Raw genomic sequence first — 26,584 nt, 5'->3', positions numbered from 1 at the left:
CAGAGAGAGAGAGAGAGAGAGAGAGAGAGAGAGAGACTGTCAAGCAGACTCCACACTACCAGCACCCAGACCGAACCAGGGCTCAAACTCACGAACCGTGAGATCATCACCTGAGCCGAAACCAAGAGTTGGATGCTTAACGGACTGAGCCACCCAGGTGCCCCTGTGTGTCTTTCAAGGTCACACAGGCTGTTGGTGGCAGCCCAGGATAAGAGCATGGGTCTCTCATGGACCTGTTCTCTTTGTCTGCTCTGCCCAAAGACCCTGCAGCCTCCGCCCCGCCGCGTGTCCCCTCTGAATGAAGAACTTAGCTTAGCCCAGAGCTTACATAAGTAGAAACAAATAGATGCACAGAGAAAACATCTAAGGTTCCTTTATTTGTTTTGAAAACAACCTCCATTCTTCATCTCTCAATTTAGTCCTGGTCCAGTGACAAAAAAGGCTTTTCTCTCTGGCTTCCTTTGTAAGAAAGGGAACAACATAAACACTTCCCATTAAATCTTGGTCGCCAGATTCCAGCGAGGTGAAGACTGGGCCAGGACTGGAACTCAGCAGCATGGAGAGCACGTGAAATCTGTTTCTGAGCCCCACGTGGCTTACAATCCTTTCCTCCATCCTCCCTGAGACACCTGCTCCTGTCCAGGGGCTCTTCTCTACCTCCCCATGCAGGGCATCTACTACAGTAGTTGGGAGCTGCTGGTGGCCTGATTTCTGGTCTGCTTCTCATCTGGGAAACGTCACCCACGGCCCCGCTGGCTCAGGCACGGGGTCCTCAAGAGCTCACCAGGTCCCAGTGCTGGCTCATAAGTGACGACTCACATGGGTTGACAACGATTTCCCTGCCATTCTCGGAGCCATCACCAAACATGTCCGTGTCTAGGCAGAGGTGGGATGCTATGTGCTCGATGCGGGAACCAGTCTTGGTCCACTGCTGAGAAGACGGAGAGGAGAGAGAGTGAACCGGGATTCTCTGGCTAAGGCCCCAGGTCCTATCGACAACACCAGCAGCTCCAGAACAATCAGCCGTGTTTACACCACACGGCTGGGGTCACCCAGAGACTTGACTTCACGGTCTCACGGAGGAATAAAATTGCAACTAATTGCTTTGCAGGTACTGTTGGTTTTTCTGGTTTTGTTTGTTTGTTTGTTTGTTTTTTCCCCTCCAGATAAAAAAGTAAAAGCAAAATCAATATGTTTGCTAGGAAAACTCATTAGAAAGCAGTAACTTTCTAAGCCACAGGCCAGAAAACATGAAGCACGTTAGTCAGAGGAGCACCCAGAGAGATGATGTGCCCTCAGTGTCTGCACGGCAGGAAGATGTGGGAGCGAGCTGGGGGATGGGGTGCAGGAGGGCAGAGAGGCTTCTGGGCAGCACCTGATGCCACGAACCTGTGCTCCTCCAAAGAGCTCCAGCACATGAAGGGCCCAGGCAGAGAGGAGAGCTCATGCCTCTGCTCCCCAGACCTCCTCTTACCCAGCAAGTGGGGGGGATGGACACGTTTCGGGGAACCACCATTGAGCAGGCACCATGGACCACTTCAGTTCATCGCTCTAAACAGCTGCCCCATGGGGGGAGCATCATCAACTAACTTCACAGAGGAAGAAACCAAAGCTCAGAGAGGTCCAGTAACCTGCTGTGGGTCACACAGCCAATGAGTCATAAAAGGGCATTGGAATCTCTGTCTCTCTAATGCCAGTACCCAGTTGGCAGGAAACTGTGTGGGGTTAACAACTTGGGGTCAGCTGGGCACATGGCACATCCAGAGTGGTACGAATCTTGGTGGACATCCTGCCAGAGCACAAGGCTCCTGAAGGCAAAGTTCGAGTACTGCTCATCCCCGTGGCCCCGAAGGCTTTGCCCCAGTGCTCTCCGGCTCCGGGGTGCCAGGTGGGCATCAGAGCTAGGCAGGAGGGTACAAGATGCACATGCACACTGTGGTCTGCCGAAGTCCACAGGCATTCAGGGGCAAGCCGACCACCTCTCCTAACCAGGAGGGTCTCTTTCTGATCAACCCCTCCTCTTCTACAGTTTCTCTCTTGTCTTGCACACGAGCCTCCGACCTTACTCAGGCAGTCTGGAAGCTGCAGGTGGCCACGACCCTGTGTACCCACTGAGCACTTACCTGTCTGTCATCTCCATTCTTGCAGAGGACAAGAACCACCGGGGCTCCAGGGAAGATGGTGATGACGGACAGGCACAGCTCCTCCTGGAGGATCTGCTGGGTGTATGTGAAGGCCCATATCTGGAGGAGAAGAGGCCAGAAGGTTCACATCAGGATCCTCGGAAGCCTGGTGGGGCACTCCCAGGACTATGTGTGATAATTAGCGAAGCCTGGTGGTATAAAGCACTGGGGGACCCAGCAGGAACGATGGTCAACAAAGTCACCTTGAACAATGGGACTCAACACCCAGAGGCTCGCAGGTCACAGCCCCACTGAACTCTCCATCCCCACACCTGTGAAGGGGACTGGCCTGGGCACGCAGGCCACCTCTGAGGGGCGCGAAACAACTCTGGGCTTGAGGTGGCGAAGCCTGAACAGCACCGCAGCCCAGCTATGTGGTCAACAGTTTCTCTGTCAGATCCAGGTCTGTTCCCCACACTTGACACCGTGAGCAGACCTGGCAGGGAGGCCAAATCGGTGCCCTGAAAGCCTGAGTGTTCCAATAAGAGGCCCACGGCAGGACAAAGGGAACAGGGAGTGTGCCACGGGAGGGAGCAGAAGGGCAGAGGGAGTCAGGAGACAGAACATCGTCACAGCAGGGGTGTGAACTCCAGCACTCCAGGAGGAGATGGCTTAGCAGAGCTCCTACAGGGAGGGGAGCTGAAAAGGCGAAAGGACAAGGAGGGTGGGGAGAGGAAAGGGGCATTCTGGGAGAGTCCTTACAAGGAACATGCCTCACTTATTCCATGCAATGCCAGAGATCAGAGAGCACCTAAGTGCTGAAGAAGCCCAAGCCACTCCTGTTTCTTAGGTCAGGGGGATGCAAACGTGAAACTCCACAAGGTCCTACCCAGGCTGCCAAGTGGGGGACCAGCTGCCCTTTGCCCTCATCACGGAGCAAGGGTGACCGGTGAGTTGGATGCTTTGAGGGGAGCTGCTGAGAGAACCCATCAAGGACTGAACTCCTTCCCTGCTGCACCCCTGCAGTTGGCCCTCAGCCTCTGGACCAGGCCACTCAGCAGCCACTTCTCCTTGGCCCGAGAATGGAGAAAGGGTCCTTTAGCTGGCTGGCCTCCTGTTCTAGGTCCATATGCCCCATAAGCTGACCCGGTGCTCATCTGTTCCTTGTTCCGCACCTCCCCCAGCTGATGGCAGCCACTCCCCAGCCTTGGCGCCTCTCCTGACTTCTGCTAGCTAGTGACATCCTCAGCGTCTTTCCTGTGTTCTCCTCTTCGCTCCCAAGCTTGGGTCCTTCTGCTGCCCCATCAGACACTTGGATGCAGACCACTGCCTCTCCTGATCTGGAACCTTCCCTGTCCCTGATACCTTGATGGGGCCACTAGTTCAGTGGGAGCCACCGTCCTCTATGGTTGGGTTCTATGTGTGGATTCCCTTTTCATTAAAAAAAATTTTTTTTTGATGTTTACTTATTTTTGTGTGAGAGAGAGACAGAGTGTGAGCAGTGGAGGGGCAGACACAGAATCCGAAGCAGGCACCAGGCTCTGAGCTGTCAGCACACAGCCAGGTGTGGGGCTTGAACCCACCAACTGTGAGATCGTGGCCTGAGCCCAAGTCGGATGCTTAACCGACTGAGCCACCCAGGCGTCCCTCCTGCGTCCCTTTTCAAATTGCTGGTGTTGGGAGAAGATCTAGACCAGGGGAGTGTATGGAAATACAGATGAAAATAGACTGGCTGTGAATTGAGACTTCTTGGAGCCTGGGCAAGGGTCCAGGGGATCCTTTATACTCTTCCATCTATTTCTAGACCTATATATATATTTAATTTTTTAAATAATAAATGTTACGGAATGTACTCCTTGGAACACATCAATAAATTCTCCACCAGCCTTGAACATCACCATACTACACACGCCATGTGCTTCCCTCCAGGGTAAACTGAAAGGGAAAGACGTCTGTATGCACAGAGGTGAAACAATAACCATGATGACATTGTTACCGATGACTAGCATTTGCTGAACACTTACTGTGTGCGAGACACTGTTCCGGGGGCTTTCCACAGATTAATTTAGTCTTCATAGGAATCCTACTAGATAAGTATTATTATTATTATCCTCATTTTACAGATGACGAAAGGCTCACAGAGGTTATCCAAAGTCACAAACTGGTCAGCGGTCCCGGACCATCTCCAGCTTGTTTATTGTTGCTGTTGCTGCCACAGTCATGGCTCCTTCCAGCGCCCTTCTATTCAAGTTTAATCACAGGCAGTGTCTGTCCCTGAGATCCCTCACAAATATAGAAAACTGTAGATCAGTTCCACTCTGACAGCACAGAGCTGGTCACTTCCCACTGGAAACAAGGGTCACACCCCATGTTGGGGACTGGGGAGGGGGGATCGGACCAGACAGTAGGCGCCTCCCTGACATTGATGGGAACTGGGGAAGTGCATGAATGGAGGCCCACGTTCCCCGGACTCCATGCCAGGGCAGGGGGGTGGGGTACACACAGTGCGGCCTACCAGCCTGTGCCTGTTCCCCTTTTCTTCCCACCCCGGCTCTGTCCCCTGCTGTGAACTCCTGCACCTGCATATGCGTGCTCGGCTGGTCACCCCCTTGGACCTAGGTAGTGTGCTAGGGACACAGGGTACCCCCAGGAGATCCATGCAGGTCCTCAGTTCAGGCTTCAGCCATTTCGGTGGGGGATTCTGGGGCTCCAGACATCTGCAGTGTGATCTAGAAAGTGGAAGCAGATCATGGGTGTGTGTCCAGAGAATTCTGTACGAGGAGGGGAGGGTGGGGAGAGAAAAGCCCGAAGCCCAGGCCCAGGCCCAAGCCCAAGGGCAGGAATGCCAGGGAACTACTGCCCAGGCCCACCATACAACTGCCTCAGCTTTAGATTTCTGCCATTGTCGGGAAATGAGGCTAAACACACAGTCAGTAATGTGGAAAGAAGATAAGGTCCATCCCCCTGACCCATTACCCACCCACACAGCTTGCTGTAAACCATGAATTAGCATTTTAAAAATAAATCCTGTAATTATCTTGATTACCACAATACACTGACTTTGTCTTTGTGTGTGTGTGTGTATGTTAAGAGCATTAACTAATTAAACATAAAAACTTGACATATACCACAATTTCTGAAAGCTTATCTTGGCATTTCTTCTTTTTTAGTATCCCAGGGGCTTCTAAACCTGGAAGTGCTAGGGAAGGCTTGAGGGTGGGAGGGGGGTGGTGTTTTTTTTCACATCAGAGACACCCCATCCACTAATGCCTTTCAGGAAGGAAGGCATATGGTGACCCCCACAGGGGCCAGGGCTGGGCTCAGAAGAGATCACTCAAGACCCCCAAGGGGAGAACGCACATGCACAGACAGGGTATGGAAGCCTTTACACTGAGTGGACTTTCCATTAGCTGGTGTTTACTGGCACTGAAATAATTCAGCCTCATGATTTCTCGGAGGAGCCACATCTGCGAGGGAGGAGGGAGGGAAGCAGAACACGGGAGCAGGTGGGGCAGGAAGCGAGGAGAGGTTTTCCGATTCCCATTCTGCAACCTGTCAGCCTTCCAGAATGGCCGGTGATGAATGGGTTTATTAAATGAACCTCGGAGTCAGAAATGGATTCAGGAAGGTAGCCGTGGTTGCTCAGGCTGGCCTGGCCTAGATCGGTGTGCGCTGAGCCGTCTCCTGACAGCTCCATTTGGGGGTCTGGCCCAGTCATAGACACTACCCCCTGTCCCTGCACCCCGGTGCACACAGACATGGCCACACCTACAGAAGGTAACTCAGAGGTGGTGTGGGCAGCCTCGCCTCCTTAAGGATAGGCCACTGAGGGACTGAGGAGAGGGGGGTCCACTCCTGGCCCTCCAGCCCCTTTGCTCCTGCCCTGGAAGAGGGGAACTGATGATGGGTCGAGGTTGGACCTTAAGGACTCTGCGCTTAGAGAGCCTCTGGAAGTCAGCCTCTGCATGAGGAGAAGCGAGCAGCCTGGCAGGTGGGAGCAGCAGACTTCTCTCTGGGTGATGCCCATCCGGCTGCAGCTGTCAGGGCTGGGACCACACGGGCCGCAACACCCAGCCCGGGTTTCATGTCTTGTGTTGGATGGAACAGCAGAGGAAAGGGGCTCTTAAGAGGACATGTCTGGGGGCGCCTGGGAGGCTCAGTCCAGTTAAGCATCTGACTCTTGATTTCGGCCCTGGTCATGACCTCACGGTTGTGAGATCGAGTCCCGCATCAGGTTCTGTGCTGAGCATACAGCCTGTTTAGGATTCTCTCTCTCCCTCCCTTTGCCCCTGTCTCCGACTCGTGCTCTCTTTCTCAAAATAAATAGACATTTAAAAAGAAGAAGAAGACATGTCTGGAGGAGCCAAGGTCCAAAAGAGGCAGGCATGAGATGGGTCGGGGTCCAGGCCCAGGGCTGAACTTGGAATGGCTCAGGGCCACCTCCAGGAGGCAAGAAGGAACCAGCCTGGGGCAGCAGCTCTTGACTAGAGTGATCTCACCCCTATCTGTCTGCCCAGGGGACATGCAGCAGTGTCTGGAGGCATTTTTTGAGCACTAGGACTAATTGGAGGGTGTCACTGAAACCTAGCAGGTGGGGCCAGGGATGCTGGCAAAACCTACAGCGCACATGACGGTCCCCACAACAAAGAATTATCCAGTACTAATGCAAACAGTGAAGTTGAGACACCCCAGCCTTGTCTGAAGGGCTTGGTCCCTGGGGACAGCAGGCCCGGCATTACTCGTGTATGACCTGAGAGTACTGGTCAACCTCTCTAAGCCTCGTTTACCCCATCTGTGAAATGGGGGGATAACAGGACACGGTTCACGGGGTCGTGTGATGACCAACCCAGATGATGCCCATGGAACACGCAGCCGGCGCCTGGCCCTGACGCGGTCTCCGTGAACAGTACTTTTGTGGCACGTGGGAGGAGCGATGGTTGGGTGAGGAGAGAAACATTCACACATGGAGAGAAGGCAGGGGCTGTGTTGTCATCAACGCAGAAGCCCGCATCAGTTACTGATGGTGGTGAGCTCCCCGTTCAAAAACTCTTCAGCGTGGGGAACAGTAAACAATGGAGAAGAGACCCCACGTGCCAAGCAGCATTGCTGGTTCTGTTGTGGTTAGATGGGCAAATAGCTCATTTATAAGGACTCTGGCTCTAGGTGCTTCACATTCATAGTCTATTGATGCTCACAGTGGCCCTGGGATGCAGGAACGGTTTTATGGAGGGGGACAGAGGTCAGTGGTTACTCTGGGCAATGCCAGGTGCAGACCGCAGGGTCGACTTTAAATGTGGGGCCTCTTTGGTGAGAGTGGATCTGAGCCAAGGGCATCCAGAACCACCAACTGGCCTTGAGTAGGCCACTCTGAAGGCCGCACATACACACCCTGAAGCCTTCTTCAGACAAGGTGTCTGGAATGAATGCATGGGCTCAAGTGACACTTCAGTTCAGCCAACCTCTTGATGCACCTAGGTCCCTGAAGGATCACCCAAATGCACTGACCAGCCGTGTTGGGGACACCTTCTTCAGCTGCACAGACACAGACCTCAGCCTCTCCCTGGTGACCTGGGAGGCTCAGAGTTACAGTCTCTGCCTTCGATTAGGACCTTCACCAGACTCACTGTTAGGGTGTTTTCTTTATTCCCAGTCCATCCTGTCCCTTCGTCCTGAGTTGTAAGAACATAGTTTATATACACGTGACTAAAAACCCACAGCCAGTGCATCTGTTGTTGGGTCATGCTGTTGGGCCCGAGAGTGACTGCTGGCTCCTTGCTTGTTACTCCTGTGAACGTGGGCGACATACTGAACTCTGCAGCTCTGTCCCCTCTACGGGGAATGAAGATAATGTGGGTCCCTGCCATGGAGGGCCACTGTAGGGAACAGATGGGTTTCCATGTGTATGTGTTCAGAACGGGGCTGACCACAGAGCAAGCGCTTCATCTGTGGACTATGGTAACGGAGGAAGCCAACAGGAAAAGAGATGGGCCCAGAGAGCTTCCTTTAGAAAAGTGCCTTGCTTTGCCTCCCAGGAGAGATGCTGGAAAGGCAGCCATGATGGGGCTGATCCCAAGGGTGTGTTCCCAAAGTGTGGGGAGGAATGGTGGGATCAGACAGGGAAGATGACATACTGGCCACCGTCCCGTGGGCAGACTCACTTTGGGTACCAAGGGGAGTGCAGGTGCGGGGGCAAGAGTTTCACCTTCTCTCACCCACCCGGGTGTCCAGCTGTCTACCGTGTCCTTCATAAGCCAGTAGCCCAAACTGCCAGGAACACAGGGAGACGGACACACTGAAGAGTTTTTAGGTTTGCTTCCCTTTTGAAAAATTGGGATAGTAAACGAGATTGGTGCATCTGTCTTCCTTCTATCTTTCAGACAAATATTTTTCTAGAGAATCCAATAAAATTAAGGGGGAAACTCGTTAACCTGGAGGGTTCTTGGGCTTCGCACGTCTGCAGACTGATGATGTATTTCTTGTGTACTTCACCCAAGGCATCAGCTTGCTGACATCTTCAATACACTCTCAGATTAAACATTTTGTTCCCAAGGTTGACGAGCCGGTCAAGAAAGAGAGGTGAGGCAGGGTGGACAGATGGGCTGGGGGTGGGGCAGGGACATGAGCCAGTGTCAGAGGCAGAGGACAACCATGGTCTGGTTATTTCCTTTCAACAATGGGGACACCCATGTGTCTGGGAACCCACCCCTGGAGAGCGTGTGGCCAGCTGGAAGCAAAACTCCAAGCTCTTGTTACCACCCTCTGCTGTTCTTTTACTCCAGGAGTCTGGACCCTGGAATCATCTACCCCATGGCCTGAGCTTGGTTTCAGGACCTGTAGAGATCTTACCCCAGGTCTCTCCTCCCAAGGGTAGACTGAAGCCGGACTACACACAGCCAGGCCCAAAGGGAACCATTTAGAGGGGAGTGACCAAATGTGGATTTGCCAGCAGGGAGTTCATAGCGGGGGACAGAGCCGGGGCGGGCAGAAAAGGGGAATAGGCACAGGCTGGTAGCCTGTGCTAAGTGTACCCCATCCCCCTGCTCTGGCATGGAGTCCGGGGAACGTGGGCCTCCATTCATGCACTTCGCCAGTTCCCATCAATGTCGGGGAGGTGCCGACTGTCTGGTCTGCCCTCCCACCCCCACCCAGTCCCCGACATGGGGTGTGACCCTTGTTTCCAGTGGGAAGTGACCAGCTCTGTGCTGTCAGAGTGGAGCTGATCTACAATTTTCTATATTTGTGAGGGATCTCAGGGACAGACATCTCGCACGAATGAACTTGAATAAAAGGGTTCCAGAACCATCTATGACTCCGACAGCAGCAGCAATAGCAGAGCTATGGCATGGTGGCTAGATTTTCCAAATCCCGCCATCACTACTTCCTAGCCTATGACTTTGGATAATCTCTCCAGGCCCTGGTTTCATCTGCAAAATTAGGATAATAGTGATACCTCCTTAACAGGGCTCTTGTATCCCTTCCTTGCTACGGCTTCTCACAGGCAGAGAAGGCGGCAGCTGCAGAAAGGGCTGAATTGAGTCATGAGAAAGGGCCTGCGGGGCACATGGGACGCCCCTCTGGACAGGCCAAGAGGCAGCAAAAGAAGAGAAATAAAATGTAGGAGGGGAGAAGAGGCGAAGCAGGGTCAGAGGAGACAAGCTTGGGATGTCATAGCACATTAGCAGAAAGGGCTGGTGGGCAGAAAGGCAGGACTATCTCTCCTATGTAGGAAGGACGGAAACATACTGAAAGGAAGAGAAAGGTAACCCAAGTCAGTCCTGCAAGCGTGTAGCTCCACATGTGTGCACGCATACACACAAACTGGGGATTATTCTAGCTGAATTAGTTATGCGGATTTCTATCAGTCCAAAGTGGGTTTACACCTTCACAACACTTGGACGTGCAGCCCAGTCCTGCTGTTGGCCTTGGGCCCCCTCTCAAAGGGGGCTGTGTCTGATGCAACCTGGCCCCACTCTGCATCCAGCATGCACCCTGATGCCTGGCACACTGTGGGCACTCAGTGTTGTCCGTGGAAGCAGACTGAATGTCTATCTTAGAGTCTTCTTCCATTTTCCTGAATTCACACTGCTGCTACACAAACTGTTCTCTCCAAAGTGGGGAGGAGTGATAGCTTGGCACTCTCTTCTAGAAAGAGTTCTTGGCTCACTCCAAGCCTGTTACTATGATCGCTCTTAGTTTCCCACAGATCACTGCTTTTCCTCCCCTTCTTGTGCCAATGGAAGGTCAGCTGGAATAGGTACTATTACCCTCCAGTGAAATCTTTCACTGGGGCTGGGCTAGTGGGGAACCCCTCCCTGAGACCGCAGAGATCCTGTGGCTCCCCTCCTCCCATGTCCTTACGGAGCCGAAGACATGAAAAGCCACTGCTTTGCTGAAGACAGATCAAGCCAACTCCTGTCCCTGGAAAAGGCGGATGGCAACATTCAGGCTGTTGGGAACCCCGCGGACGGGGCCTGCACACAGAGTCAGAAGAGAGGCAGGTGCCTCACCTATTTTCAACAGTTTACAAAACAGCCACTTAAGCAAATGGTGTCATTCCCAGCCAGGCTGCCATACCTAAGGCAAAACCAATACCCCTGCTTCCTTTCCCCTTTCCTGTCTAACTCAGGCAGCCCCTCCCATGTCCTGCTGGAGCAGAGAAACGGGTCTTGGAAAAGTCATTGCAAGCTGGAGGCCGGGGGTGAGATGCCTCAAACATAGGCATAGACTTTTGTGGCAGACGGTGTGGGGAGACACTGAAGACTGTATTGAGATGGGGAACAGAGGTGTGATGGTGACATGTCTGCTGGGGGATGAGGGGCAGAGACCGGAGACTGTAGCCGAAACCAAACACAATGGTTCCCAACCCAGGTGGTTTTATGCCCCAGGGGGGTTTGGTGTAGCTTGGAGAAAGTTCGATTGTCACGACTGGTGTGCGGGACATCTGGTGGGCAGAGGCTGCTGCTAGGCAGGCTGCAGAGCACAGGACAGCCCCCACTGGAAAGAACCATCCAGCCCCAAACGTCAACGGTGCTGAGGCTGAGGAAGGCTGAAGGAGTGAATGCAGGACGAAGAAGAAGAGCTAGCTATTCGAGGGGAGACGGGAAAGGATCTGCGGGAATGGGGACGCGGGGAAAAGAGGAGCCAGGACGGATGGACAGGACTGGAGCCTGGAAGAGGGTAGTCACACAGAGAAGGTGTGGGATGGGGGTGTGGCCGTGGTGCCTGGCAGCTGCTTGTGACTGGAATCACGGACACTGTGTCATCCAGCCACAGCCCAGGCCTTCACACATGCTTCCTGGGCTGCCCCTTCTCCCTGTCCTGACACGGCCTATTCCTACTCCTCTCTCAGGATCCAGACATTTTCAAGTCCTCTGGGAAGATGTCCCTGATCCTTATGCGTATGGCAGATACCACCCTTGGTGACTGAGCTCCATCCAGGACAGGGTTTACAACAGAAGGGCTGCTTACTTGCCGCGTCCTGAATTAGATCCCTTGGCGGGGGTGTGGCCATAGAGACCAGCAACCTAGTCACTCCTCACCTTGTCTTCACAGCACAGAAGAGCGGTTTGCTGGGTGAATAAATGAGTGAAATGCCCAGAGGGATGAAAACTAGAATTTGTGAATCAATGAAACGGGATGTCAAAGCTGGAAGCTTGCATAGAATCTCTAAGAAACCATTTACAGAGCAAAGGACAGTGACCTGAGAACCTGGGTGAATACTCACCATTATCATATGAAAGCGGAGGACAGGAGCCGGCAAAGGAAAGAGGAAGAAAGAATCTGGATCCTGCAGCTCTGTGGGAGCCAGGAGGAAGCTATGTGGCTAAAGCTGGATGTGCTTTACTGTATCCACCTGACCCAGCCCACATTTACTGCCAGCAGGTAGGACACCAGTGACATACGTACTCATTAAATCCTGCTAATTTAATGGCAATTTCCTATAGGCGCGACGTTGCCCAGTAAGAGGTCTTTCAGAGAAACTCTACACATTTGGAAAACTAGTGGAGTGAACTCAGTCCCAGAATGAGGAGGAATCATACTTCTTCTCCTCTGTTGCTAAGCTCTGGGTATAACTGGACCCCTGGTGTCACAGAAAAGCAGGTGACGGAGGCTAAGTCCCTGTACATGTTCTCATATCCCCAGCCTGTTGCTCACCTGGGATTTTGCATCCTCGCCTTTGATCTTGACACAGGGGCTTAGCCTGAGGTTGTAGATCTCAGTGTTTCTCTGCCTTTGAGACTCTAGGCACTTCTGCCTCTGTCGGATAGTGCCCTTCTGGATGGAGGAATCGTTGGGGACTCTGGAGGAAAGTCACAGGAATGAGGACAACCAGCCGCTCTTTGGCTTAGTAACACTAGCAACTGGAGAGGTCAAGGCAGGGTTTTGAGGATGACAGGGGCGTTTCATCCTGGGTGGTATTACCATGACCTGTGCTGGGGTGGGGGCTGCCACTAGGAACAATCCAGCAAGGAGAGACCCAGGAGCCACAAGGGTAAGGAGCCTGACATAGGACAGCATCAGCGAGCCCACGCCCTCCGATCAAGTGGGGCTCAAATGCCAGCAGTTGCAAGAGACTGCTGCTAGCTAACCTCAATCCCTCACGCTACTGATTAACTTAATTCCTCTCCTGGTTTCAGGAAGGAAGGGGAGCTGATTGGTCTTCTCAGAGCTCCACGCACTTCAAAGTCCTGATCCAGTTGGCCACGGGATGTCCCTTCTCTGGACCAAGTCAGCTGAGGGCCTTGCCCTGCAGCCAGCAAGAGGTAGGGCGGATACCTGAGCTCTGGATAGACATTCTCCAGGTACCACTTGAAGCTCTGGCAGTGCAGATTCTTCCTCAGCTCCAATCTGCTCTCGACGCTGGGGGTGATGGGGGCAGGGGTAGACACAAAGACAAAACACAGCTGTGTCACAGACAGGTACCGAGGCCGAGGCACAAAACACAAGCTGTTGCCCACGCTGCACCCACCTCTCTCCGGAGGGTACTGGAGAAATTACCCGAGACAGATTTCGAGAGCTCCAGACACTGCTATGGAAACACTTAGCAATATCTCACAATGGCGTGGTAATGACACGCACGGAGGGTTTGTGCTTTTACTTGGAAATGGGATCTGGGGGTGTTTTTTACTTTTCATTAAAAACAAGGCTACAAGGACATTCAGGGTGTTGTTGCTAATTTACTGCTAGGCCTCTGAGTCTACTTATCCACAAATCCCTCTTTGGATTCTGTAGTCAAAATATCATTCCTGACCACCTCTCCCTCAAAGAATCATCTTCTTTGGCTGGTTCTGGTGCCTGGTCATGACTTTATGCATCAGACATTTATTGAGCGCCTACTGTGTGCCAGGTGTTGTACCCCATGTGGGAAATGATGGATGGCGAGCTTTTGAGCAATTGACAAAGGTAATGAAACAAGCAACCACAACCCTGTGGGGACGTGGGGCGGGCATGTGGGGACTGTGGGAGCCCCTCAGAGGCGCACCCTTGCTTGTTGGGTCCGCGCTCGCCCAGGCGGTAATGGTGAAGCTGGTATCTGGAAAGAAAAGTGGACGCTACTGAGACAAACCAGAAAGTGGGTGAGGCAGGGACCCCAGGTAGACGCAGGGGAATACCAAAGGGAGATTGGTCTGGTGGCAGGGGCAGCGTGTGCATGAATGTATGCACGTGGGGGTGGCGGATTGGAAGTAAATGGGATAAGAGATGATGAAACGAATGGTAAAGGGTCTGGGGGCCACTGGGGAGGAGTCTAGACTTTGAGACAACGGGAGGCAACTGATGGGCTCTTAGCAGAGCATGACACGGCGACGTCTGCACTTTCAGGGCATCTTACTGGTGGCGAACTGGTCTGACGGGGCCAAACTGGAGACAGAGCGGGCAGGGGGAGGCGGCCGCAGAAGCCCAGGAGCTACTCACGCTCTCAGGTAGGAAAGTGGGGAGTGGAACGGAGAGAAGGGACAGGTCTAAGCCCCTCCATTTCTCCCCAGCTGCACTGCCATCACTCTCCTGGGTTCCATGGACACTTTGTTCTTCCTGGGTGACCATAGAGGACCGACCCTGACTGGGCCAGCCTCCCCTCCTTCCGGCCCTGACTAGACCAGGTGCTTTCACAGCCAGTACGCATACTTAGCACTAAGCACATCTCCTCACCAGACCCAAAGCAGGGTGAGCAGAGGAATGATGTCACTTTTTTTTTTTTTTAAAGCTGAATGTTGAGTGTTCAAGCAAAGACCCAGGCGCTCAGTGTGTGAAGGGCACAGGATCACCGGGACTTGGTGATTGCAGGACATGGGAAGAGACGGGGAGGGAAGGGTCAAGGCTGACACCCAGATTTCTGACTTGGGCAGCAGGACACAAGGAGGAGTGTTCGTGCAGATGGGGGATGCGGGATGAGGAACAAGCTTAAGAGTGAAGTAGACGAGTTCTCTTCAGGATTTGAGTTAGAGGAGCCTGGGAGGCGTCCAGGTGGAGATGTCCAGTTTGTACTTGGAGAAGGCGCAGTACGAAGACAGAGAGGACAGACCCTTGTGGAAGACCACATACAAGGTGGAAAAGAGGAAACTGAGGCTGCAGATGGGACCAAGAAGGGGGAGTGGGGGCAGAGCACGAGACTGCAGGTGCAGAAACCGTGGCCGGAGATATGCCGGAGGGGCTGGGAGGGAGAAGACCGATGGGTTAACACAGAGGATGTATCGGGCCCAAGGGGGTCAGGGTGAGCCAGGTGGGGGCTCTCAGGAACAGGAGGTGGGGGTGGGGCTCAGATCACACTCAGGAGAGGAGCAGGGAATAGCTGCCCACAGCACTCGCAGGCAGGAGCTCATGACGCGTGGCCCTGAAGGAGCAGACAGGGCTGTAAGGGCATGAGTGATGCTGGATTGAAGGGAAGTTTTTGTAGGTTTTTCCCCCGCCTCCTTCTCTTCCTTTTTAAATGGTTTAAGTTTTAAGCTTTACGACACTGTCTCAGTTTAAATGCAGATGGGAACCATGTGGTAGGGAGGAAAGATCAGGGCTGAGGAAGAGTGGAGACCCGCAGAGGACAAAGTCCCCCAGAACAGTGGTTCCCACGCTGTCTGCACATTAGAGTCGTGGAGGTGGGGGTGGGGTGGCTGCCTCTTAAAAATTCTACAGCCCAGGCCATACCTCAGAGTAGGTCAACTCTCTGGGAGTGGCAGCAGTCATTTTTGAAGCTCCCCAGGTGACTGCAACATGCAAGCTAGGTTAGGAAGCATTGCCCTAGAACTTGGCTCTTTGAGGAGAGGTCCTCAGACCGGCAACATGGCACCACCCAGGCGGGAGCTTATTAGATATGCAACTCTACTGAATCAGCAACCACATTTTAACAAGATCTCCAGGAGACGTGTGTGCACATTAAAGTTTGAGAAGTCCTGAGCCAGGAGGCAGGAGAGAATGAATCCAGGTGGAGGGAGCTGGATAAATGTTGACTTATGAATGAATGCAGATGAAAGGTGGATCCCGAGTACAGGTGGAGGGCTGGCTAACACGGCAGGAGGCACACCTGTCTTTCGAGATGAACTAGAGGAGAATGGGGCAGATACAGCAAAGTTCACAGGTCATTTGTCTTGGGAAGTTGAGGCCATCTATTTCATCTATAAAACAGAAGGTGTCATCTGTTGTGAGTGACGGGTGAACTCAGGGGCTGGGGAGACAGGAAAGGTTTAAATGGAGATTGGGGAGAATGGTACCCAGGAAAGGCGGCAGGACTGATGGGTCTGCCAAGGGCCTCCCTATGAGTCTGGTGGCCACGGTGTGTTAGCAGCACCGGCTGATAATTTCCAGAACCTTCAGCAGCCTGTGCGCAGGGGAGGGAAAGGCAAAAAGTCGGATTCATCCAGGGTTGAGAAAACTTTGCCTGGGGTGCTGATAGATGCACAACAGGGTAAAAGATCTGAGGACAATATCTTTTAAACCTTCTCTTTAAGTAAGAGAGTAAACCCAAGCTAGGGAGGGCAGGAGGTAAGGAAGGGGGAGGTGCATGGCCACAGACAGTGGACCGGAAGTTTGAGGACTCAGGACAAATGCCCTGTGAGGTCCTGCGCAATTGCCCTGGAGGGACAGCATGGGTTTATAACCTCAGAGACGCGAGCCATTCTGGCTGGGTCCGATGTAATCCTCCTGAGGGGTGCAGGCAGCAAAACCCACCCGCTCACCAGCCTTAGTCTGACTGAGGGACAGCAGTGTGACAAAACAAAACAAAACAAAACACTGGCTGCTCCTCAAAACAGTCAAATGACAAATATAAACAAACATAAACATCCCATTTTTCTTCTATCAGCTCTGGGCTGGAGAATTGCACCCTATAGTTTTGGGATCAGACAGGTGTGGTTTGAGCCTCATCCCCCAGGTGATTTGATTAGGGCAAGTCGCTTAATCTGCAGAAGCCTCGGTGTCCTATCCCGTAAAATAGAGGCAATTAAATCCATTACTCAGAGTTTGGGGAGCGCTAACAGGATAGCCTTTAGGGCATCTGGCACAGAATTCCTTTCCTGTCCTTGTCCACTCCCAGGAAGCTAGAGCAGGGTGCTAGGGGACACCTGTCTGATACTGCTCCTCTGAGAAGAAGGGCAGTTTGTGTGTGGGTGACTCAGAATTCGGAGGAGGAGCTCTGACCTCTAGGGACTAAGGCCGTTGTGTCCCTCATCCTACTTCTCTGTAAAAAGCTATAAATATCGCCCCATTGTGTGAAACACAGCTCACTCACTGGGGCGGTGGTCCAAGTTGTCAGTCATTCCATAAGAGCTACCAAGAGCCCTGCACACCCAGGACAGGGCAGGAGCAAGAAGGGACACAAAGGAGAGCAGCCACAGCCCGGGTCCTGGAGTGGCTCAAAGGCCGGGTGACCAGCTAAGTGGACAGGCTGTCAGGAGCTGGGGATCGTCTCAATCCTCTGCACGAATCAGCCTGAAAGGACACTTACTTTCCAAAGGGCCTCTCCAGGGCGAATGGCCGGGCAGCATAATAGTACTGCTTGTATTCATCCATCCACACTTCAGCTGTCCTCTTGGTGTTCCTGGGGAGGTGGGGTGGGGGTCACATATCGGTTAAAATGCACATGTAAACAACATTACCCAGCTGGGGGCCCCAAGACCCAGGAATAGCATTCTTCCCTGGGCACTGAGCCCAGCCAAGTCCTACCTGCTCTCCAAAGGGGCCTTTCCCCCAAGACCCAGGACATTAGTAGGAAGGACAAACTCCTCCCCAAAAGGTACACACCAGAAAAATTATGCCAGAAATAGAACTTATGTGGCTCAAAAATAAATGAATGAATGAATGAATGAATGAATAAAGAGAAAAGAACCAGGAGAACCCACACATGCCAGTGACCAAGAGCAGAGAGGCAGGACCTCCAGCTACCCTCAGGACCTCTGATCAAGGGGCTCCCCCTTTCTGCAGGGAAAGTGGTAGGGTCCCAGCTTTCGGCAGGAAAGCCAATCGCACATGGCTTCCTGGAGCCCGTGTGCTCAGTGTGGCGCAGGCATAAAGAATCAAGGAATCAAGCCGTCTGTCAGACATTTGGCCAGCACACTAGTCTTTTCCAAGAGTTTGCTCTGAGTCTGACCTCACAGGGCACAGAAAAAGCGAGAGAAACTGACACGGAGAATGTCACCATTCAGCAGACAGGGAGGCAGAGGTACGAGGAAGAGCCCGCAGAGCAAGACCGAGGTCATCAGAAAACAGTCAGATGCCAGGTGCAGCAGAGAAGCAACTCCCGCCAAGGCCCACGGAAGTGAACTTGGGGTCTCACTACATGGGGATGCTCCTGCAGACTTCTGGTTCTGTCTGCAGCAGAGGCATTCCATATAGGGGTCTGTTACACTCTTCCAAGTTGGTGGACCCAGAATGAGTCACGCACCCGCAGTCCATTCTTGGTGCACTCAAGTTACCAGCGCTTTGCTGGCGCGTTCCCCTGGGCCGGTCATCAGCCAACTGCATGCCGCTTAGGAAACACCTGTGCCACTTTTCTCTCACCACTGACTGACCCACTGGCCAGGGCTCAGACTCAAAGACAGTGCCTGTTCTGGAGCCTAGGGCTGCCCCCTCATTCCTAGGCTGGCCCCCTTCCACATCATAGCCCCCTGGCTTTCCTACACCAGGTGTCCCCCACTCACCTTTTCCTCCTGAAAACCCGAGGGCCCAAGGCAGCTCTCCCTTTGTGCCCGCTGGGTTTCTCACCGCCCCACCCCTGTCCACCAAGTTCCTGCAAAAGGTGTTAACTCTTCCCCTGCTCAACCCCATGACGGCCCTGAGACCGTCATGTCAGGACATGACCTGTACCTGCTCATACATGTGAAAACTGAGGAAGGAAAAACACCGATGAGGAAAACGATGACCCAGATGAAGAAAAGCACCAAGAGGCACTTAGCTTCCCCCTCTCCCAAATGGACTAAATGACAGAAAAGAAAAGGAAAAAGGAGAATAAATGGAGAAGTGAGGCTGTCAGATGACAAGACACGAGAATAAGGGAAAAAGCGGGAAGACGGAGGAAAGATAAACACGGGGAGAGGGGTACACAGGAATTATTTCTAGAAGGAATCACAGAAGAAGCGTGTACAAAGGGACAGAGCAGGAATAGGTAAGTGCAGCACCGGGTCACTGAGGCCCAGGGATCTTCATCCTGCCCTACCCCTTCCCGCTGCAGGAGGTGCAAACACCCTCTGCAAGAAGCCCAGGGTCGCAGGGCTTCCCCAGCCTGGACCCCGTCTGGGTGCTGGCAGGGCCCTGGGGCAGGCACGTGAGCTGTAGCCACTTGTGCATCCCCAGTCTCAAATCCTTCCAAGGACCTTTCCCCTGGTGACCCAGCCTGAAAGTGGGAGCAGTGGATCTTCCAGAACTCAGAGGCAAAATGGCATCCTCTTCCCCCAGCCCAAATGCCCCCAAATACCTGGAGCCCTGCAGGATGGTGCTGCCCAAGGACATGTGGGCCTTGTTGAGCCCTGGGCAGTCAGCGGTGGGGAACAGCCCCAGGCCTAGTCCTCAAGCTGGGTGGGCAAGCCCGACCTTCCCAGCTTAGGCAGAATCCCAGGGAGAATGATGTGTGGCTCCAGAGCATCCAGAACACTCAGGAAACTTACCAGAGAACATGGTACAGCCACAACCCATCACTGGGAAAGCCCTCGGCTTTCTGTTGCCCCCTTGAAGCCCCTGGGATGTGCACTTACTTTATATATGTGTTGGCATTTCCATCTGGGAAAACATACGGGTGCTTCTTCCGGAAGACGTGGCCCACCCGGCTGCAGGGGACGATCTCGAGGCTGCCCCCGCACATCCACACTCTGAAGGAGATTTCTGTAAGACAGCCGTGCCCCCTCATCACTGCGCTGTGTCCTCAGGAGGGGAGGGGACCCAGGATGACAGCCCTGAGGACCAAGGACGTGGTCAGGGCCCGCTGCATCTAGCCTAGGGCTTGGGGGTGAGGAGCTGGCTTCGTAGTCAGACTGTGTGCTCTGCTGGCTGGGCAACCTCAGTTTCCCCATCTGCAAATGGGGACGACAATAACTCATAGCCGGGAGGATGACCGGAGTGAATATGGAAATAGTGGCTGGCTTGGAGAGGCACACGTTTAATTAGCCCCTGTTCCCTCCCCTCATGGAGGACCACAGAGGGCTGGAATCAGGACCAAGAAGAAAGAATCCCCAGTCAAGAATATAGGAGAATTTCCCGACAGTCAAGGCCCAAGGAACGGCTGTAATGGAAGTAGTGAGTTTCACACTCTCACAGGCTAGCAAAATACAGGGGCAGGATTCCCAGGAAACCCCTGGACGAGGTGTCGGTCACCTCCCAATGGCCCGACTGCAATTCTATCATTCTGTAAGGGTGCCTGAATCGTAGCCCGGGAGGAGGAAGTCTGGCCAGTAGCTGAGAGCAGCTGTAGAGAATGCTGGAAGCCTCTACACTTGCTGGGGTTGCTCCCTAGGGCGGGGATTTTGCACACATACCCATTTCTTGCTGGTTGGCTGCCCGCTCTGAAGCTGCGGGTAGAGCAGAGTCTGCAGAGGCTGGGATGAGGCCGGGGTGTGCATTTCTCCCCTGGGGCTGTGTCCTAGCCTGGTGCTCCCGCCCCGGAAGGAAGCAGGGGAACACCAAGGTGGGGGAGGGGAGTATCTCATCACCGCTAGTGTTTAGAATTGCTGAACGACCGTCAGGCAGTTTTGTGATTGCTTTTACCTTCTCTACGGACAGTGCACCTCCTTATTGCCTACACCCAGGGTAGGCTCCCCCGTGCACCCCACTGGCCAGGCCACTGGTGGGAAGTGCCAATTTCCCATCTGGGAATTGCCGCCTGCTCCATGCTTCTGCAGTCAAGCTCAAGTGGGAGGAGGGCAGGCTGAATCGTATTCATGACCAGGCCCATGGGTGGCTGCTCTTGGGGGCGGGGCACGTGGAAGCAGACTGCGGTCCAGGAGCGGGGAATGAGGATGTGAGTATTCTAGTGCCTTCCCATCACATATGTGCCCCACACCCTCCAGTACCTTGGGCCCTACCTCCCTGGGTTCTTTCACCCTGGGTCCTCTCTTTCTTATCTGCTGCCCCTCCACTTCCTGCTCTCTGTCTTCTCCCATTCCGGCTTTCCAAGCAGGTGCCTGGACACGATTTCTCCATTGTGATCCTCACCTGCTCGGTCACTCACCTGTCCTCAGCCACCCTTTACCTGTCCCTACTGCCTCCTGCCCCTGTGCCCTTGAATTGCAGGCAAGGCTCCCTAGATACCAAGCCCACTGCCACCACCTTCCCCACACCGGCCCTTCTGCTTGCCCAGGTTCTGGTCCCAGTGCACTACAGCTCATTCCCAGGAAGCTCGGGGACAGGGTGGGGACAATGCGCACACTCAGATGAAGAAAGGGCTTCTCAAGATTACTTCCAAATGGTGGCAAGAACATGGAATGAGGGAGGAAGATGAGAAGAGCTCGGCTTTGGGGTTGGCAGCCCCGAGTCCACGACAGTCCCCCAGCCGTATCCCTGGGGGAACCTGCTTCATTCACCTCGCTGAGGCTGGGTTTCTTCACATGCCAAACCAAGATCACAGAAGTACTCCACAGGATTGCCACCCACATCAAATGAAACAGAGGTTTTGAGAATATAGCGAAACGTCTTTAGTACGACAGGAAGATCAGCCATGGGTGTGATCAGACGCCCCTGAAGCCAGTCTCTGAAACATGGACCCCATTAGCACTGCCCTCCCTACCTGCTTCCAGCTTCCTTCTTCTGCCACAGCAGCCACTTAAAATTTGTGGAACTAACACTTTGGGGTTTTGACTTTCCATCAAGGTCCTCGATACGCAGCAATCTGATGTTTGGCTGGAGCACAGTGGGATCACATGCCCCAGCCTGGTGTTTGTGGGATGGGGGGACACGAGCAATGAGTGAGCTCAGCTGACTGCCAACACCCGCCTCCCCACCCTGCAGTGAGCGCACCGAGGGGCTGCAGGGGCCGGGCCCTGGAACTGTTAGCACACGTGTGACTCTGGCCTCAGGACGTCTTAACAGTATGTTCCAAAAGTCTACTGTGCTCCCCTCGTTTCCTCTCCAGCATCTCAAAATACGGTCTGCTCCAGTTCCCAAAAAGGAAAACCCTCTCATCTTGCAAAACTAGAGACGGAGATCTGGTTTACTAGATATAACCTACAAATTTTGTGCCAGCCCTCCTCCAAAAATACGCATACGTTTTGGCTGTGGTCTCTTCCTTTCCATGTATTCAAATAAGACATATGTCCCTCCTCATTTGCAAAGCGAATCACTCCAAACTTTGCCTTAGTTCCATCCCTCGCGCCCCCCCCCCCCCGGACCCCTGCAACCTGTTTCTGCCTCTGTGCTTCCCATGCCCAGGATCTTGTTTCTCTCTCCATCTTTGTCCCCCCGTCGGCATGCACAGGCCCCCCACCTCGGAAAGCAGTCATCGGACCCTGGTTCTTCTCCACCTTCTTTCTGGTCTTCTGGCATTCTTCCACCCTGAGGCTCTGTCTCTTCGGTGTCTTCCTGACACTGCTTCCTCAGCTGGCCCCATGGTTCACGTGATGCTGAGGACTCCCCTCCATCCCGCCAGCCCTAGCTTGCTCCTGGCTCCTGTGCCAACTTCCAAGGCTGTCTGACCCTTTGCCAGGGAGTGCTGGACACCAGCAGATGCGTTTCATCTCCTACCCGGTCCTCACCTTCCACAGCCTGCCACAGCCTGTCTCCTCTCCTCCACCTGTTAAACCATCCCTCCTCCTCCTCCTCCTTTTCCTGTGGCTGCTGCTTTAGCCTAAAATCACCACACATCTCAATTCTGCAAACGTGAGCCATGGGAGGAAAATGACCTCTTCATCTACCCCTGGGCTGTGCTTTGTTCTGTCCTCCCTCAGGTGGTAGCTTATTAGTCATCCTAACAACCCTGCTCCTGGTCACGGATGTCCTTATTTTATGATGCAGAAGTGGTTCTGACCTGACACCTGCCAGCGGGTTCCTGGGGACTGAAGCACATCTCCCCACTCCTGAACTCCGCTCTCACCCTGCCTCCACCTGCCCTCAGCACTCAGCAGCAGCCGTCGGCCAACGCAGGTGTGGTGGGTGCAAAGACGCTGGCTTCAAGGCTTTTATCGGCCAACAGGAGAGGCTCACCTATGACCAGCCACTACACTGCATTTCCTCCACTCACTCATCCAATCGTGACAAATGCCCGTCTTTGCGCCCCTTTGGTCCGGCTGATGCTGCCCGTAGTGCCTGAGGCCCAGGATGCGCTAACAGCTTCTCTGCTCTGGAATCTTGAGTGTTACAACTGGGGTGAAGGGAGACACGGGGCCTGACCTGCACTGCGGTACTGCCCCCAGAGTCGGGCAGCCTGGGGGGTGCAGATTGGTGTGATGTTTCACAGGTGTATTGTGTGGGATATTTAGCACCCAGGACATGGAGTCGCCCTGTCCTTGTCTACACCACTGACATCAGGATAACCGTCCACACAGATACGTGCTGACACCTGGGAAAGTCTCGGAACCCAGAGGCCCCACGCAGCGGGGGCTCGTGCGTCAGAAGTGCTGTGGACAGAGGCGTGGGGCAGCGGGCCCTCCAGGCACCGCCTAGACCCTCTACTTTCCACGTCTGCGGCTCCTGCTCCTGCAGAGTCATCACTTTCTTAAGTGGGGAGGCCGAGCAAAGAGATGCTGTAGGGAATCTGTAGGGGGTTCTCGCTGAGTCAGCGCCGGCACCATCTCCACGGTGATGAATGTCATGCAGGCCCTAATATACTCTGAATTCCAGGGAGGGAGACGTGTCATTATTCCACCCTCATGGGGGGGGGGGGTGGGGAGGGGACGGCGCTGGTATCTTATTTTCTTTAGGCATCAGACTCATGCTTGACGGAAAGCTGCCCTCCCCACCCTCCATTCTCACCTCTTTTCTTCTGTCTCATCAACCCACTTACCAGGTCTTACCAGGTCCCCATGGCACCCCTGCCCTCCCCCAGACCCACCTCTGCCTGACAAGCCCATGACTGGCTGGATGGGAAAGGGGACGCTTTCTCCCCAGACAACAAACCACAGCCATCCGAACACCACTGCTCAGCCAGACCCGTCAAGGCTCCAATTTCATTTCATAGTCGGGTTTCTAAACACAGGTGGAGGGCGCTTTAGACACAGGCTCCGCCGACTTCAATGATCCTGTTTTACATGGAGCTGCACATATCGTATACAGACACGCATTGTACACACAGCAGGAGGACCCATTCTGCCTTTGGCCAAGGGGAACCTACTCAGGACAAGGGGAGTGGAGTGAGCTGTGGTGGGCACTTACCTGGCTACTGTTCTCCACAAGTCCACGCATACAAATGTGGCCATAGAGACCCGGCTCCTTTTAATGATCTTTAAGTTCTCAGGACCTTCTGGGCCTGGAAACTCTGTCATTAGTTTTTAATGAATGCATGGACTTGAGTAGAGATCATTTTCTGGTCTACAAAACCACACCTCATACCATCTGGGGCCATCTCGCTGCATCCAGGCCCCTAGCTTCTGAACAGGCACTAGCCACAGGCCCACCATGGTCACGCAGAGCCATAAGCCTGCAAATGCCAAGGTGGCACACTTATCTTTCCATAATCCCTATGAAAACAAGCCATGTGTGTCGTCTCTGCTGGGCCCAGGGTAGACGTGGGGAAGTCCAGGGGCAGTGGGAAAGGATGGTCCTGGGGGACTTCATCGGGGCATGGAGCTTCGGCCCAACGGCCCAGAGAAGGAACTGAGCTGTGACCTGCTTTAGTTTAGTTCCCTGTCTGTGGGGAGAGGACTTTTCATCAGACGTGGATGCTCTTCTCAGATGAGGCCATCTCCGTCACCTTGAGCCATCCAGCATGAAGAGGGAGAGGCAGAAAGAGAAGGTTCCAGGGAGAAACTAGTCCAGCAGGTCAGATACATGCTCCTTTAGCAGGTGCTGTCCACCCCCCACCCCTGAGTCTGAAGGGGTAGCAGGGGCATTAGCTTTATCTACTTACAGCAAGCTGCCCTGGGGCAGGGGAGGGTAATCGTCACTTTTGCTGCCATAACAAAGGCCACACAAACCTGGTGTGTGGGTTTGGCTGGGCCCCCTGCTGAGGGCCTCCCAAGGCCCAAATCCAGGTGTGCGAACATCACGTTCCATGCTGGGGGCTCTGGAGAAGACTCTACTCACCAGCTCCCAGTCCCTTGGTTTGGAACACTGGTAGCCAGCACTTTCCAGTGTTCTAGGCCTCTAGGACTAGAGGTTGGAGGCATATTCTCGCCTCGTCCCGGGTTTAGCGGCAGGCAGGCGGCAGGCACAGGTGAATGAACGCAAATACAGAGAGGGCCCAGGCCTCGTAGAGAGGAGAACTGGGTGCGGAGGGGCCCAGAGTGAGTGGGGTGGGCGGGAGAGCGGGCGGGGAAGGTGTGCTAGTCCTGGGTGAGGCCGCCCTGGAGCTGTGTTGTGCAGTGGAGTCCACACTCGGTGGAGGAGGGAGGCCAGGTGGTTGCAGAGGGCCGGGCATGTTGGGGCTGTGCCTCCGGACTGATGGCTGGAGAGGTGGGCACACACCAGGAGGGACTCAGCTGAGGGGTGTGGGCCTCGTCCTTAGGACAAGAAGCACCCACGGTGGCCGCCACGCCTGGGAAGTGGGAGAGACCTGCATTTCAGTGCTCTCTGGCCCAGTGGGAGGCTGGCTTTGAGGGGAACAGAATAGTCCTGGGGCTGGAGAGAGGGGTGGATGTGAACGATGATGCTTCGGGTGCGGATCCCGGGACTTGGTGAGCTGGGCTGCGGGGAGGCCCCCCTGCCACACCCTGGAGCCAGAATTCCTTCCCTCAGCACCATCCCTGAAGCTTAGAGAGCTCCCCGACCCCACTAAACCCCCGATCGTCATCCCCATCCTGATGGGCTCTTCCAAGTGCCCACTCGGGTGCCTACCTATGTTCGCATGCAGAGTTGGGGTGCTCCATGTGACATACGCACCGTTGGAGAAGCCCTGCATCCTCTGGCATATAAAATGCTTAAAAAAAAATAAAAAAAAAAATCCAGAAATGGCTTTCAAAGTGCTGAGAGCCGGCTATAACATAACGGGATGCTGGGATGGGAGAAAGCCGTGTTTCCTGGGATAGCTGTCTGTAGTGCTTTTTTGTGGATTGTAAAATTAAAAAAAAAAAATTTGTGTTGGATCAGAAAATGCCTCTCCCACACCTCTGCAGAAGCTCCTCCCTACTTCCCCAGTGGAATCAGCACTTGTTAATGTCCCACGACCGGAAGCAGCTAGCTGAGATTGCCACTTAATGTGGGCAGATGTGTGTCAACATTGCTATAAACAGAAGGTACTGGAAGGTTGGGCCAGAATGTGCCATCATTAAAAATAACGTGCTGCCTGAATCCCAAAGCGACTGCCACGTGGAGGAAGGCTCACACTCACTTTGTAGGGTTCAAGGGGGCAGAACAAGTCCCAACAGACAGAGGCTAGAGGGAGATGGGTTACCACCAAGGAGAATTTTCTAACAGTTTAACACAAAAATTCACAACAAGAGCATGTGCTGAACTGTGAAGCAGTGAATGTGTTGTCATAAACAGCACCTGAGCAGAGACAGGATGTCTGTCAAAGTGCTATAGAAAGGATTCGTTTGATTGTAGCAGGAAAGGCCGGAGCACATGAGAGGATCATGAGAGACACCTTGAGCAGCACGATGTCCTGGGCTCTGGGCTGCCCAGAAAGACAGAAATCTCATCCCCATTGGGATCGACAAGGGTCTACCAGGTTCTGAGCTCTTCTGGGCCCGTGCAGGCACAGCTGATCTCAAACCCATATCCGATTTATTTCCCCAGGCTGTTCCAGGGGACGGGTGCCAGGAAGGGGAGGCAGTTTGGTTCGTGGGATTGGGGTTTTCTGCTCGTTTGTTAAGCTTACAATCTGGCCCCTGATGGCAAGAGATGTATACTTTTGATGGGTTTCTCTACACTGCCCAGTTTGGGAGAACAGATGCTGTGGG

The 26,584-nt window shown here is 53.8% G+C and overlaps 1 protein-coding gene across 4 annotated transcripts in view; it reads right to left on the bottom strand.

The window, feature by feature from the left end:
• Positions 1 to 357: 357 nt before the first annotated feature.
• The window catches only part of GALNT14 (polypeptide N-acetylgalactosaminyltransferase 14), a 208,624-nt gene continuing 182,397 nt past the window's right edge, over positions 358 to 26,584 (bottom strand). Inside the window, exons 10-15 of one of the 4 annotated variants that reach the window (XM_019448165.2) lie at positions 19,298 to 19,424; positions 17,056 to 17,148; positions 12,900 to 12,983; positions 12,279 to 12,423; positions 2,124 to 2,243; positions 358 to 928 (exon numbers count right to left, since the gene is read on the bottom strand). In XM_019448165.2, the coding sequence (XP_019303710.1) occupies positions 773 to 928; positions 2,124 to 2,243; positions 12,279 to 12,423; positions 12,900 to 12,983; positions 17,056 to 17,148; positions 19,298 to 19,424 (725 nt within the window). In that variant the 3' untranslated portion in view covers positions 358 to 772. Of the gene's footprint in view, positions 932 to 2,123; positions 2,244 to 8,420; positions 8,723 to 12,278; positions 12,424 to 12,899; positions 12,984 to 17,055; positions 17,149 to 19,297; positions 19,425 to 26,584 lie in introns of those variants that run through there. The other 3 variants (XM_019448156.2, XM_019448181.2, XM_019448203.2) reach the window with 3 other exon arrangements.

This window comes from Panthera pardus, unplaced genomic scaffold, assembly GCF_024362965.1.
Source record: "Panthera pardus isolate Hobbes unplaced genomic scaffold, ASM2436296v1 HiC_scaffold_26, whole genome shotgun sequence".
NCBI lineage: Eukaryota > Metazoa > Chordata > Mammalia > Carnivora > Felidae > Panthera > Panthera pardus.
This window is presented reverse-complemented; position numbering and strand designations above follow the sequence as displayed.